This window comes from Diadema antillarum, unplaced genomic scaffold, assembly GCF_040938485.1.
Source record: "Diadema antillarum isolate AM-2024a unplaced genomic scaffold, OU_Dant_1.0 seq00000217_RagTag, whole genome shotgun sequence".
NCBI lineage: Eukaryota > Metazoa > Echinodermata > Echinoidea > Diadematoida > Diadematidae > Diadema > Diadema antillarum.
This window is the reverse complement of record NW_027271272.1, coordinates 2,328,773-2,342,847: the sequence shown is the minus strand read 5'-3', so window position 1 is coordinate 2,342,847 and position 14,075 is coordinate 2,328,773. Positions and strand designations below refer to the sequence as shown.

General features: G+C 37.7%; 1 protein-coding gene across 1 annotated transcript in view; it reads left to right on the top strand.

Annotated features, from left to right (window-relative positions):
- The first annotated feature begins 6,415 nt into the window (after nt 1–6,415).
- Nucleotides 6,416–14,075, top strand: part of LOC139729067 (squalene synthase-like) — a 29,002-nt gene continuing 21,342 nt past the window's right edge. The window contains exons 1-4 of the mRNA XM_071639993.1: nt 6,416–6,514; nt 11,327–11,424; nt 12,551–12,734; nt 13,378–13,506. Coding sequence (XP_071496094.1) covers nt 6,416–6,514; nt 11,327–11,424; nt 12,551–12,734; nt 13,378–13,506 — 510 coding nt within the window. The remainder of the gene's footprint in view (nt 6,515–11,326; nt 11,425–12,550; nt 12,735–13,377; nt 13,507–14,075) is intronic.

Here is a 14,075-nt window from a genome sequence, read left to right as displayed (position 1 = left end):
GCTCATTTTGCAATAAATAACTCTTCATATTTTTCTTTCGATTTTAAAAAGGACAGTTATATAAAGAGTCGTCTAAATTTACAAAAGAAAGAGACTTACCAAATATGTCTACTTAATAATGATCGACTGAATTTCCACAGTAATGGATCACTCATAATGAAGATCGCACCCAACAAAATGTATGCCCAAAACAGCTTATAAAAATGCAATGGAGAAACACTAAAAAAACAAAAAAAAAACAAAACAAAACAAAAACTTGATCAATCCACCATCATGTGCCAAGAGGAACTATTCAAGTTCCGTGTTCAAGTTGCCTTTGACGATAATTTGATGATGTTTAAACTATCAAATGTTAGAATTTGATGTTTAAAAGGTTTTTTTTTTTTTTTTTTTTAGTTCTGTCCTAACAAACCTCAATGACTAAATACCATTGTTGGTAAATCACTTAAGCCTATCCTCCTGCTTTTGTTCATAATCAAAGTCCACATGAAACTGATGTGGATTCATTTCATATACTAGTAATGTGTGGTGTGCTAGAATGTTGATACGACTCTGCGGTGTTGTAGCTGTACTTATCGGGGTGGGTTCCCCCAAAGAAGACAACTTATTGATTGTAAAGGAAAGACAGCGCATGGGCAGGAAACCATTATGTCAAACAAGAATTGTTGCTCAGGGACCACTCACAGTATAATGTACAAAACAAAACAAAACAAAACAGAGAAAAGTATGAAACACAATGATCAAACCTGTCACATAGCGGCCACCAAAGGAGACAAATAAAGTGGCCGTAATAGACAGGCGGCCGCTATGGACAGGTTCTTTATATAGCATGCTTTTCTCACGGATGGAATTGCGTGGTGGACGTTTCGGACAGAGACGTGTCGGTCGCTAAGACAGGTATAATGACTAAACTTTTCTTTACGTAAGTCATCCCCTACTGTTATCTGCTAATTAAAGTCAGAGATTTTAATTCAGATTTTGCGGGGGGGGGGGGGGGTTTGGTTTTTTTTTTTTTTTGCCGTTTTGGCATATATTTTTTTTTTTATAATGGGTGAAATGAGAATATGTGAAGTGGTATTCATATTTTTTTTTCAACAACTATCTCACTTTTTGTAAGTAGGCTACTTATCTTTTCTTTTTTAACTTATCAATTCCATTCTTTATTACTTTTCAAACTAATCAATTCCATTTATTAGTGCAATGCTATCGTTCTATCATGCACCCGTTTTTCCTGTAATAAAAGGTCGTATTTATGTTTCTATTGGAAATGGAAAATGAATGAATGAATAAATCCATGATTTATGTTGACAGGTTTCGAACTACAACATGAATAGAAATTTTTCTTTACTCTGGTAGAGCAGATCAACTATGAATGAATGTTCGGGGGAAAAAAAAGAACAACAGTGAGATACCCATAGACTAGAAAACATTACTCACAAAATTTTTACCAGGGGTGTGCTATCACTGTGCAGGGTAGATTTTGCAAGGTACAGTGATTTGTCTGTCGCTAGAGCACAGCGCCTGTGCGCTAGAGGGCTTAAATAACAACAATAACAACTTCTCATTATGAAATTAATAGCAAAATTGCGTGATTGGTTGTTTTTCATGTATTATGGTATGGTACGAGCCGCTGTACTCTTGCTGGACCCCCTCCCTACTGTCATGTGGGGACATCAGTCTTGTGTGTGGCGTGTGCTTGCACATGCACGTACGTAGCTACAGTGTGTGTGTGTGTGTGTGGCCCAACGTTCGTCAGGGGGTGAGATCGTGCAGTGATGTCAACTCGCTGTGCATGCAGTCCTAGTGCATATCGTGTGTGGTGGGGCTGGGAAAATATCAGCCCATGCTTTGGTAGCCAATCACAAGCCCGCAAAACCGGCATGTCTTCTGCTGCGAAATAATATGATGACCTTCTCCATGTTCGTTAGCAGAAGACTCTCTGCTTGAAGGTAAGCTCGTGTTTCCGATGTGATTCTTGTGTTTTGCTGATACTATTAAAGTCTTATGCGAAGAAGCAAACTTGAAAGACATTGTTTTACGTAGTACAGACGATTAATTCATTACTCAAAGATCGGCAGAAGCGAATCACATTGCAGCTATTAAAATTCTAGTTCAAGTCGTGCTTACGGCTTTTACGCGTGTGGCAAGCGTTCCATCCCGATCGACCCCGCCGTTGCCCAGGCTTCGCTCCCGCAGCGTCCGTCCGATCCGTGCATGCATGCGCTTGTGCATCACTGCATGTATAAAAATACCCGGGATCTTGCGAGTTTATGTCCCTTCGGCACACCGAAAAATGGGTAATAAACTTAGGTCTTGTGTAAGAGCCGATTGTTGATGTTCATCGGACAATTGTTCAATCACAAGAGGGTGGTTAAACAATGGACCAAACGTGGTCGTCATGTCATTTTTTAAACACTAAAAAATAACGTGGTTATGAAACAAATAACACAATTGTTAACAGGTTAACGTTAGACTCTTAATAGCCTTCCCTAGATGAGGCCAGGTTTACCTGTTTATCACAGTCACCAAACTAAACCCATCTAACGTTAATACCTGGTTGTAGTTTCCGTCATCAGTCACACATTTATTTATAGGGAGCTTTAGATTTTCGCGATGGGGACATTCAGAGGGAAAAAAACCCTGGTCTGACTACCCCGAGCATGCGTATCAAAGTCGATCTATTTATTATAGCTCGTGTGCCTGAGTTTTCACTACGTGTTCTCGGCTATTTTTACATCCGCTCAGTTCACGACGATGTAGAGAGTACTTCTGTTCATGCACCGATCATATGGGGCAAAATTTTTTTTATACGTTGCGTCTCAGCGTAATCTAAAGCCGTTTTTCAGCACGACGCAGGGAAGAGGAGAAAGTCCAGCTCAAGCATCGTCTCAAATGTCTGTGCAGCAAATCTAAAGCTCCCTATTACCTCCGCCAAGGAAGGAGGAGGTTACGTGACCATCGAGGCATCGGCATTGCTTTGTCTCTTTGCAAAATTACTCAAAACGTTGCGTACCGACGGATTGAAATGAAACGTTCTGCTTGCATGAAAAGTCGATATTGACACAAGGAACACCTCATTCAATTTTAAAGTGATCCAGGAATTTTTATGGATTGTTTGCATTTTTTTTCTTCTTGTGGCATATCAGGTCAACAAACTTAGGGTTCAAGCTGCGCGTACTGGAGGTATACGCGAACTAAAGCGTGTGCTCTGCTTGGGGAAGTCGCCATGCAGTAACACAAACAAAAGGCTTCAATTTCAGAAATTGCACACGTGTAAGGGTAGAAATTAGTTGCTGGCTTGGCGGAGGTTTATGCTGCGATCTCTGAGTGCACGAGTGCTTTTTGAGTTAATCAATGCATTCATGAGCAGTAGGACAATTGTAAAATTTAGCATTGTATTTTAGACATCTAGATTCTTGGTTTTCCATCACTGAGAGTAGACTAATCTGTATTACTACTGATGCTGTAAAGTACTGTACACACACTAGTTGTTCACGAGTATCAACAAAGTTACACAATCTTATTGTGGAGTCTACATCTATTTTTGCATAAATAAGTAGATTTCTACACAACATCACTATCATGGAATCTCAACTGGAGTTGACCATTATACCATTGTCTATTGAGCTGAGTGTGATTTGATTCATGTATTCACTGACGAAGACAGTCACTATCTTCAAATGTGCTGTGATGGGAAGCAAATGAAGATCAATTTAATCTGGCAAAATACCCATGTCTTTCTATGCTACCAAGTTTAGCTGAGATGCCTGTGTTTTTGAGTCTCTTGAAATGAAGAAGGAATCTCTTCATTGACTTGAGAGACCAGTGCTAGACCATGTGAATTATCTTAAAAGGGCACCGTTTCATAGATGTTACTTAACTGGTGTTAGGATAGCATCTCTTGCTGGAATGGCAACTTCCAATAGCATTAGCAAAATCAGGAACCTGGATTCTTGTCATTACAATGACAATGTCCATTCCAGCAAGAGTTGTTATCATATCAACTTTTCATGAAATGGGGCCCAGATCGTTTAAGTCATAGTTCGTCACTTGATATTTACCTGATTTGACTCAGAAATTCACAGTGCGCAGTGGAAATATTTAGTTGTAAAACAGGCTCCATGAAAGTATGATAAAAGTTTTACAATAAATGTGAATGATTGTCCTGCATGTTTAGGAACCCTTAGCTTTACGTTTAATTTGCCCAGGCACTAAGCTTACGGTGCCATTATGCCGACCTTTTTTTTTAATATGAGTTGGTCACTCAGTATTAAATCATCCAAAACTGACCAACCGGGGAGTTGTAGATTACAACGCCCACTCAGGTATCGACAATGCGCCTCAGTCCAACGGGAATGCTATGATGATACATTACTAATAGGGATTGCACAATGTAGGTAATCTCTGTTCATTGACAATTATGTGGTTTGCAGGTCTACATCTGTGCCAGTCGGTGAAGAGAGCACTCCAATGTGCGTGTCAATGAAATGTAGGCAAACAATACATTATATAAATGTGACCCTGCTTGACAAGACCAACAAAAAAGTTGCCAGACATGGTGAAAGAGCAGGCGCAAAGCTTTAAAATGATGTATTCATTCAAATGGACTCTCCTAACAGCCATTAAAATATTGGAAAGAAAGCTCAGTGCACCATCTGAAAAAGTGTGTACTGTCTAGACTCTGAAGTTAAAGTGTCCATTCAAGCACTTCTAATCCTATCAAAGCTGTGCTCTGCGATGGATGGGACAAACAAACAAACTAGCAAAACAGGATCAGGGCCCTGTTTCATATCGCTGTTTGTAACTTTACACACAACTTTACAAATGACTGGAATTTACATGGCAAGCCATGTGGATTTTCTAATCATTGTTAAATTTCAATAGCTAAAGTTGAAATTTGCAGATGATAGTGATTATTTTTGCATGTTAAGAGGCATTTTACTTCAAAGTAAATTTTTGCCTCAATGTACAAATGTAGATGAAATATTGACGTACAGTCACACTTTGTTAAACGTAAGGAAAAAGCAATTGATAGGCACACATATTAGCACTTAATATTCCAGGCTGAGTGGTTTGTAAAGTCATGCGTAACTTTACGAACAGCTTTATGAAACAAGGCCCAGATGTAGCAACAACAATGAAGGGATCATCAGATTAAGTTGAAATCGATCATGCTCTTCTATCTATAACTACATAAATAACTAGAAAAGCACTCTGAGAGCACAGACCTCCGCCAAGCATGCGGCTCACTTCCACCACTGATCTTGTTCTTCCATAGAGGTATCAGTGATTTCCACCCATACGTACAGTACTTATAGCATTGTGTGATGAAAGTTGCCCGATTTCCCAATATAGAAGCCTTTGTTACGTCATAAACCCTCAGCTGCACGGCGCGTCTCGCCCTAGCAGAAACTAGAGCACACACTCTACGCATGCAAACCTCAAATACGTGCAGCCTGAACTCCCAAGTTCATTGACCTTACCTGCCAAAATATCAAAAATCCTTCACAAATTCCCCCAAAATTCTTGGATCACTACCAAAAGTTAATCGTTTGTTACTTGTGTCATTCTAAACCTTTCCTGCAAGTTTCATCTAAATCTGTTAACAACTACTTTTTGAGTTATTTTGCACACAGACAAACTAACTTTAACTAACGAAGAAACAAACAAACAAACAAACAAACCAACGGTAACAAAAACATACATTTGTAACCTCCTCCCTTGGCGAAGGTAACAACTTTCAGAACAAATATCATCATGCTTTCAAAAGTTATTAGAGTTGAAAGTGAAGAGTGTGTAAAAGGTTATGAAATGAGGACTCTGAGACACACATAATCCCACTATACTACACACACACACACGCAAAAGTGTTAGACTACAACAACTGCTAAAAACACAATTTTCTCTTTGTCTTATGATCCCAAACCTTAGAATAGTGTAGAAGAAGAATTGCTTTTTCAACTGGGTTGACTCATTTCACCTATTTTTAGTCTTCACACAAAATCAGTGTGTGCGACTTTTTTGTTGGTTTTGTGATGCATGGTCACATCTTAAGATACGTAAAGTACTTGGACATAAGACTTTTGTATTACTGTGGAGTCATTATATGATGCTGTTAGTGTGAAATAGCTGGCGGTGTGGACATTGTATGAAAATTATACTCTTAATGTAGTATCACTAGCAGTTAGTGACTGTAGCATGAAACAAACTCATTTAAGATGTAAAGTCTTAGTGACTTATGTGCAGGAATACTGTTTTCTGTGAAGCCAGTAGTATCACCAAGCAAAATATGCCCAAAAGTTTTCCACATTTCCAGTTCCTCATACAGCAAATCACTATGTGTATAATGATCCCCATGTTGTTTTTGTTCACATTGTGTCGTTACTTCAGGAATCAGTCTACTGCAGCGGTAACCATGGAGTTCTTAAAGTCAATAGGTCACCCCGACGAGGTCATGGCACTCCTCAAGTTCAAGCTTGGAGGGGGCCAACACATCATCCCAAAGCAGAAACTGGTGAGTGTGCTCCCTAGTTTTGTCTAGTTTAAATCTTCTAGTCTTTTAATCACTATTTGATTCATTCAGAGTGTTCAAACCCACATATGTTAACTCTTCCAAGGGCAACCAAACTTTGGCATCTGGACTAGTGAAAGTTAAAGTGCAATTCCAAGACATGTTCGGGTTGACTGATTAGATGTATAGAATGAAATGAAAATAATGGTTTACTGAGCTCCATGAAAATCAGACTTCAGATAAGAATAAAATGCTTCATGGATCTATTTTTGTAACTTTCCATGTTTTTATGGAGTACTGAGGGAGTGGTGATGAAAGCAAATTGTAGCTTGAAACTAATGGATTGGTATTTTAAAAAGAAAACTGAGGATGTGATGGAGATGCCTGGGTTGAAGGAATCAGTAGAACAGGTGGTATAAAGGGTGACTGGAGTGTGATGGTATGGGCATGTGTTTACACTAGAAAGGATGATGATGATGTTCTGAGGAAAGTGCCAGAGTTCGAAGTGAATGAGCCAAGGGGGCTAGGACAAGGAAGGGTGACACCCAAAATCTGGTGGGGAGAAGACCTATGCCGGAGAGTTTGCTGTTTGAGAGACCAGTCACCAAATTTGTCACATATCAGAAAGGAGATTTAATGAACAAAACATGAGAACAGTAAATTGTTAATGCTACACAATTATCCAAATGGACTGTAAAAAAAGATGTTTTAACATTTGGATTCATTATGTGATACCTGTATGGAGTCTAATGGAGTCCCTATACTTTGTATAAGAATGTGTTAACTTAACCCGTTGAGGACGAGTCCCGAGTATACTCGGGCAGGTGTCTATGGGAAATTTGTGTTGTAGCAAAATCAAACCGTCCTAAATGGGTTAAAGCATTAAAAAAAGGACAAAATGAAAAAGACAGATTTTTTTTTTTTAATTTTCAAAATGCTTTGTCAGAAGAGGTAATAGTCTTTTCGAATAAAAATATGAAAATCATTTTGAGCAAGAGGATCCTACTACAGAGCTGCCAACTAGTACTGATTTTCAGTAATTTCTACTGAAATTGGACAAGAATACTGAAGGTTACAAGCAAATTACTGATTTTAGAAATCATTGTCTGTGATACATTCTATAATCTGTTAAGGATTACTGATTTTCACTCAAAAAAGGTGCAAATTACTGATTTTCAGCCATCATAGTACTGAAAGGCTTTTACAAAATTTGGCAGCTCTGCTACTAGTACTAAGAACATGGGGTGCTGCTAACCCCCTGCCCCCCCCCCTCCAAGCATTTATGGTTGCATGCTCCAGAAACTGCAGGAAAACCTCTACACAGCCATTTGTTTGTTATATCCTTGTTTGACAGGTTTTTGTATCAGACAATGAACTCTGTGGGGTGATAACATTGTTTGCTTGTTATCATACAGTCGGAATGTTATCAGATAGAAACCTACTTCAGAGAAACATCAAAGATTGCCGTGTATACGTCCCTCTTCTCAAGTCATTAAAGCTCAAAATAGCATTGTAATGAATTTTCAGAAGTGTATTATATTTCAAATCCATAAGTTTATATTTCAGTCTCAAAGAGTACATAGACTGCAGACTCTTGCACATTTGCATCATGACACTATATCACACACATGCACACACTCACACACGCAAAAAAAAACCACCCAAAAACATCTCAATTAGAATCCTTTGCTGTAATCATCCTCTGTGCATGGACATCAATATGTAGACATGTTATAGTATAAACAACACTCGTGATTGTGTGTGTGTGTGTTTGTGTGTGCGTGCGTGTGTTTGATTTTTTTGGGGGGTGGGGGATTTAGTGGGGAAAATAGACAAATGTGGATACATGTTTATGCTTATAATGATTTTTTTTCCCCCTTTGGTTTGGGATTTGCCAAACTGCTGTAAAATTGTTTTCACTGACATTTAATAATGGTAAAAAGTCAACGTGACAGGGTTTTATAAGAGCAAGAATGAACGGTTTTAAATAGCATTGCAAAAGTTGATTTTAAAGAATCATTAATTTTTGTGTGTGTGTGAACGGGTCTAGTGACAGTGCAGTAAAGGCTGTCGTGAGAGTGTTGATCAATTATCAAAAAATAAGTGTTTCTTGTTATCTCTCAAGCTGTCAGAGAGAGCCAAAGTCCATTGTATTGTAATGACCTTATTCCTGCCTCCCTCTAGGGAACATTTTGGTGTTATGCTCAGTGATGATGATTGTGTCTAATATACTTTTATAATTACACCTGATACAGGGAATAATTTTCAAACTCAAATTTGATTAGCAATTTTAGCTGATGAAAAATATCTTCAATGATATCCTGTACACTTCTATGTAAGAAAACTGCTACACAAAAGTGAGTTTGTGTAGCAGTGGTGTAAAAATGCATAGCAAATTGCGATGCGATACCAGGAAAATTATTCCCTGTGATACAAGTGTTGTTTCTACCACTTATTAAGACAGTTGTCCTGGTTTCAGTGCAATCAGACTAACACATGTTTTTTTTTTTTTTTCTATTTTTTTTTTTTTTTTGGGGGGGGGGGGGGGTCATGATCCTGATTGCAACCCAAAGTTCAAAATTTTTACAGCAAGAACAGAAATAAAACTTTTTTTTTGTGCAAGATTTGGGTCACAATCCAAATTGCACTTGTACATGTATTCTATTTTGCAAAAGATGCCAAGTTGTGCAGTGAGACTACATGGTGACCGCAAAAAAAAAATCAAGTTTATCTTTGAAGTATATCCCACAATACATCGTGCGTGTCGCTCATTTGCAATGTCCACCTTGTCATGGTGTATTGGAATATATTGTCTTGGCCTTGATACCTACAACGTAGTAAAGCATCCCATTCATAACATGTGCGGACCAGCTCTTTGCAAATAATCGTAAAACCAATTTTTTTTCTTTTTTTTCTTTTTTGCAATGAGAATGCTGAATCAAACAGACACAACCCTGATTGCGACTCAAATTTCAAATTGTTGGCATTGAGAACAGCACTTGTAGTCTAATATTGCAATAAATCTGCCAGTTGTCTTGTGTGGAAACATTTGATGAGTCAATTTGTGTGTGTGTTTGTTGTTTTTTTTTGGGGGGGGGGGAGGGAGAAGAGGAAGCAACTTTCTACAATATGCAGAATGATTGCAGAGTGTGAATTCTAGATTATGTGTTGCTTTGTATTATTGAGTGCCATTATTGGCTATTTTAAGATTAATGGGGTTCCAGTTTGTAGGAAATGATTCTTTTTGTTGCACTGAAAGTGCAAGTGAATGCCTGTCGTACATTACAAACAATATTAGAGAATGATATACCCAAGGGAAAAAAATCCACTGCTGAAAGAGAAACCATGTAATGTAAAAAGGGAAATATTCTACTTCGCATTTCGATCATTTTCACTTTTGTGGCATTTAAAGAGCATGTTGATGTTCTATCTTTCCATGTATAATCCTCTAAAATTCCCAATAAAGACAGTTGTAGGTCTACAGATGAAGAGAAAATTGGATTATGAAAGTAGGGCCTACACTGCAAAGACAATTTTGGCAATGAGAATGCAGATTTGTAGATTTCAATTCAGAATAGTTCTAATAGCTTGAAATGGTGGATTGTAGATATATCTGTTTTCCCTTTCAAGTTCTAGCAAAGAATCACTCCATATCTGCAAATCCTGAAGGTGACTTTGGCATTGAGGTTGGCATGTTCTGTACATGAATGGCCTGGGGATGGTGAGATCTGCAGTAGTCTGTGCTGCATTCATCTGCAGACCCTTTCACTTTAAACAAGCCATAAATATCAAAGCCTAATTTTATAGGTCCCTCACAGTTTGCGAATAAGACATGCAGGTTGGACATTGAGGAAAAAAATGAACGAAATAAAACTTCTTCAAGACATTTGAAAGATACAATGTGCCTGGTTGGTGTCATACTAGAGAAAAAAAATCCAACTCTTGTGTTGCATGAACTGTTTAGGGGCCTGAAAAGGTAGACTGCAGGTGAAGCAGTCAAAATTGAATATATGCCTTAAAATTGTGCATTTCCAGAGAATTTGTATAATCCCCTGTTGAAAAAAACAGTGTGTTCACCCTCCAGACTTACCAAAAAATGTAACATTTTCGAGAAGAACTTGCCCTTTTGTTGACCACAGCTAGGTGTATTCTTATCCAGTTTGCATTCCTTTATAGTTGTAAAGGTTTATGAGTTGGTGTTGCTTTCCTCCCATTTAGATTTTTACTTAAAAACTGACTGAGCTAAAGAAAAAAAAAAATCCATTTTATTAAACCAGGCGTAAGATGTTTTTTCTACCTTCTTTGTGATATTCTATGATAACAGTTGTCTACATGTTCACTAAAAATGTCAGAGGCAGTAGTAATTTAACAGTTTTCCATCTCTGCTACCAGTACTGGTAGTTCTTTATATCTGCTGAGCAAGAATTAATTTATTTTTATTACAGATATCATTGAATTAATCAAGAAAGTTCCAACTGTTTAAATCGACTAATTCTTGTTTACTTTTGTTCCCAATGAACAGCTTTAGACAATTCTAATCTAGCCTCATGAATGTGACATTGCTCTGTGTTTATGCTTCATATTTTTGTAAACCTCATGTATTCTTGTGTCTCTGCTTTTACACATAGTTTTCTTTTCTCGTGCCATATATTTTGAAGTGACATATTTCACTGGTCTGTCCAAAGCTACCAAAGGAATTGAGAGAAATGTATCCCAATTTCTTTGGACATGATAATAGCAATTTCTTGCTGTGAATTCCCCGCATCCATGCCACCATCTGAACCATTGCAACATTGACTCTTGTGTTATAAACAGGACACAATGACCCCGACGGCAAGGAAATGCTACCTCTATCTGAACCAGACTAGCAGGAGCTTTGCTGCAGTCATACAGGCACTAGAGGGTGACCTTCGGTAAGTCCAGATCGGTAGACGTCTGAGTCTCTGTCTGACTGAAGTGACCTTGAAATGTAGGGCTTTTGTTATATTTGAATATGGGTTGAAATTTGCCATTATATCATTGCATGGTGTAAAACATAAGAGATCTAGATAAAAGCAATTATGCTAAACATATTCATATTAAGCACATAGAATCAAGCATCAAGTGTAATTGGTTTCCACAAGCACTTTTAGTCAATAATCTTGGATTTATGTTACAAAAAAGGATAATGAAATCATGCTCTTGCTGAAAAATTATACCAAAAGTAATTGATAAAGTTTAATAGGACCAGTAAAAGCAAACAAACAAAATAAGATGAGGAAAATGATTATGAAGGGTATTATGCGGTCATATATCAAGTGAAGCAATCAGTATTGAGGGTTGGTATGATTTACACATTTCATCCAGGTTGCTACTGCACACGAAATTGATGTTATTTGTATGTTTCCATGACACCTCCCATTCCTCTTGTGTTCCCTCCCACGAGACTTCCATGTGATTACCGGTATCAGACTACAAATTTTGTATGCTGTGATCCTGTATTGATTGCAAAGTCATGTTATGGCTACAAAGACATTATTAGAGTATTCTTTTTTTTTTAAGTGTGTATTTTGATGGTAAGGCCAATGAACTTTCTTTAATAGTCTTAGCCTAGGGAAGATGTACAAGTAAACTCTACAACTGAAATGCATGACTTGACAAACTAATAATTTTGACAAAAGATACATTGAGCTTAAATTCCGATTTACCATAATTAAAGTTAATTGGTAATGCTCTAAATCAAAGCATTTTAGATACAATGTAGCTCTGTGGATGCTTTCTTTGGATGTTTTCTATAAAGGCAATTATGCTAAAGTCCACTTAACTGATGAAAACCACAGAATAATATATTTTCTCAAGCACTGTCAAATATTCCTTATGTTTTTTCAATAAACATGCATTCAAACAAATGATGAGACAGACTCGCATACAAAGCAAAGCACTCAGACTTGTACACAGAGATATTATCACACTTTCATGGACAATTTCTGAAAGAAACTCTCCCACATTTTACCCATTGATTGTCTGACGTTGAACCACTCGCGTAACTCCTCCCACCAGGCACGCCGTCTGCATCTTCTACCTGGTCCTGCGGGCTCTGGACACGGTGGAGGACGACATGACCATCCCACTGGAGGAGAAGATTGGGATGCTGCAGAACTTTTACAAGAACCTCGAGGACCCCCAGTGGATGTACACAGAGAGCAAGGACAAGGACAGGATAGTCCTGGAAGATTTTCCATCTGTAAGTGTTGCCCCCAACAAACCATGATTATAGTTATAAAGATAGTAATAATAATGGTGATAATGACGATGATGATAATAGTAATAGGAGTAATGATAATAATAATATTGATGATAATAATAATATCAATAAATATCATTTTTTTGTATATTAGACAGAGAAAATTTATAAAACCAGTATTTGTGCAATGCTTACCATTTTCACTGCAGTCTTGTGTAAAATTAGTACACTGGTGACATTTTATAGGTACTGTATGAAATCATATATCATCATTCTGTTTGTCTCTAGCATTTGCTATGTCTTATTTCATTGACACATCTGAAGTTATCCCCTCTGCAACAGTCAAAGTATATTGGATAGATAAAGTACCTTCTTTAAAAATTCCACTCCTTGTCCTGAAGTCTGTTTGTGGAATATTTGCAAATGAGTAGATGAAGTTTTATTACTGGATATAGTTACTTCGAGTATTAGTGATAGAACCTGATAATCCTTTTTGATAGAATTGGTTGGATTTTTAAAGTCCTGTGGGATGTAGTATTTAGTGTTGAATTTGGAGCAAAACAAGATTTTTGTTTAATTTCTAACCCACAAAAACAGACAACTGCTGCCTTTTTAACAGCATTAATAAATGATGACTCCTCAGATCTCACTGGAGTACAGGAGGTTAGACGAACACTACAGGGAGGTGATCTCAGATATCTGCCACAAGATGGGGGACGGGATGAGTGAAGTGTTACAAAGAGAAGTCATTACCCTGAAGGACTGGAACCTGGTAAGTCTCCATGGCAACGACCCCATGTTGCACTTTAGGCAACATTGCCACTCCACCTTCAGGTCAGTATGGCACGGGCTGCAAATTTCATTCATTTTTTAGAAAATTCTGCAATGTCATTGGTGGAGAGCTGTGCGTTGGTTTTTACTGCCGACATGTTGCCTTTAATACCTTTGATGGCCACTGTAAACATGTTATTGCACACATGTAGGAAGAATTCTCACACCAAGCAAGCATTCACGCACTCGGTAAGAGGCGCCTATTGGCTAGCTGACCATGCATCCTGTTTAATTTAATACTAGATGCATGACTGGAGGTACTGGATGCATAGTTTGCTTCTATGTCAAGCTAAAAGGAAATGCTTCTAGTAAATTTGCCATCAGGTTACATGATAAAAAAGAAAAAAAAAATGCTCTCTATTCTATAAAGAAGATTGATGCAAACATCTTGTTCATCAGTTTTGTAGGAATAGTGTTCATGCAGTAACTATGCAATTTTGATAGTCTAAACCCACTTGGCTTTGCCTTGTATGTTAAGCATTCCATAGGTACCTTTATGCACACATTTTT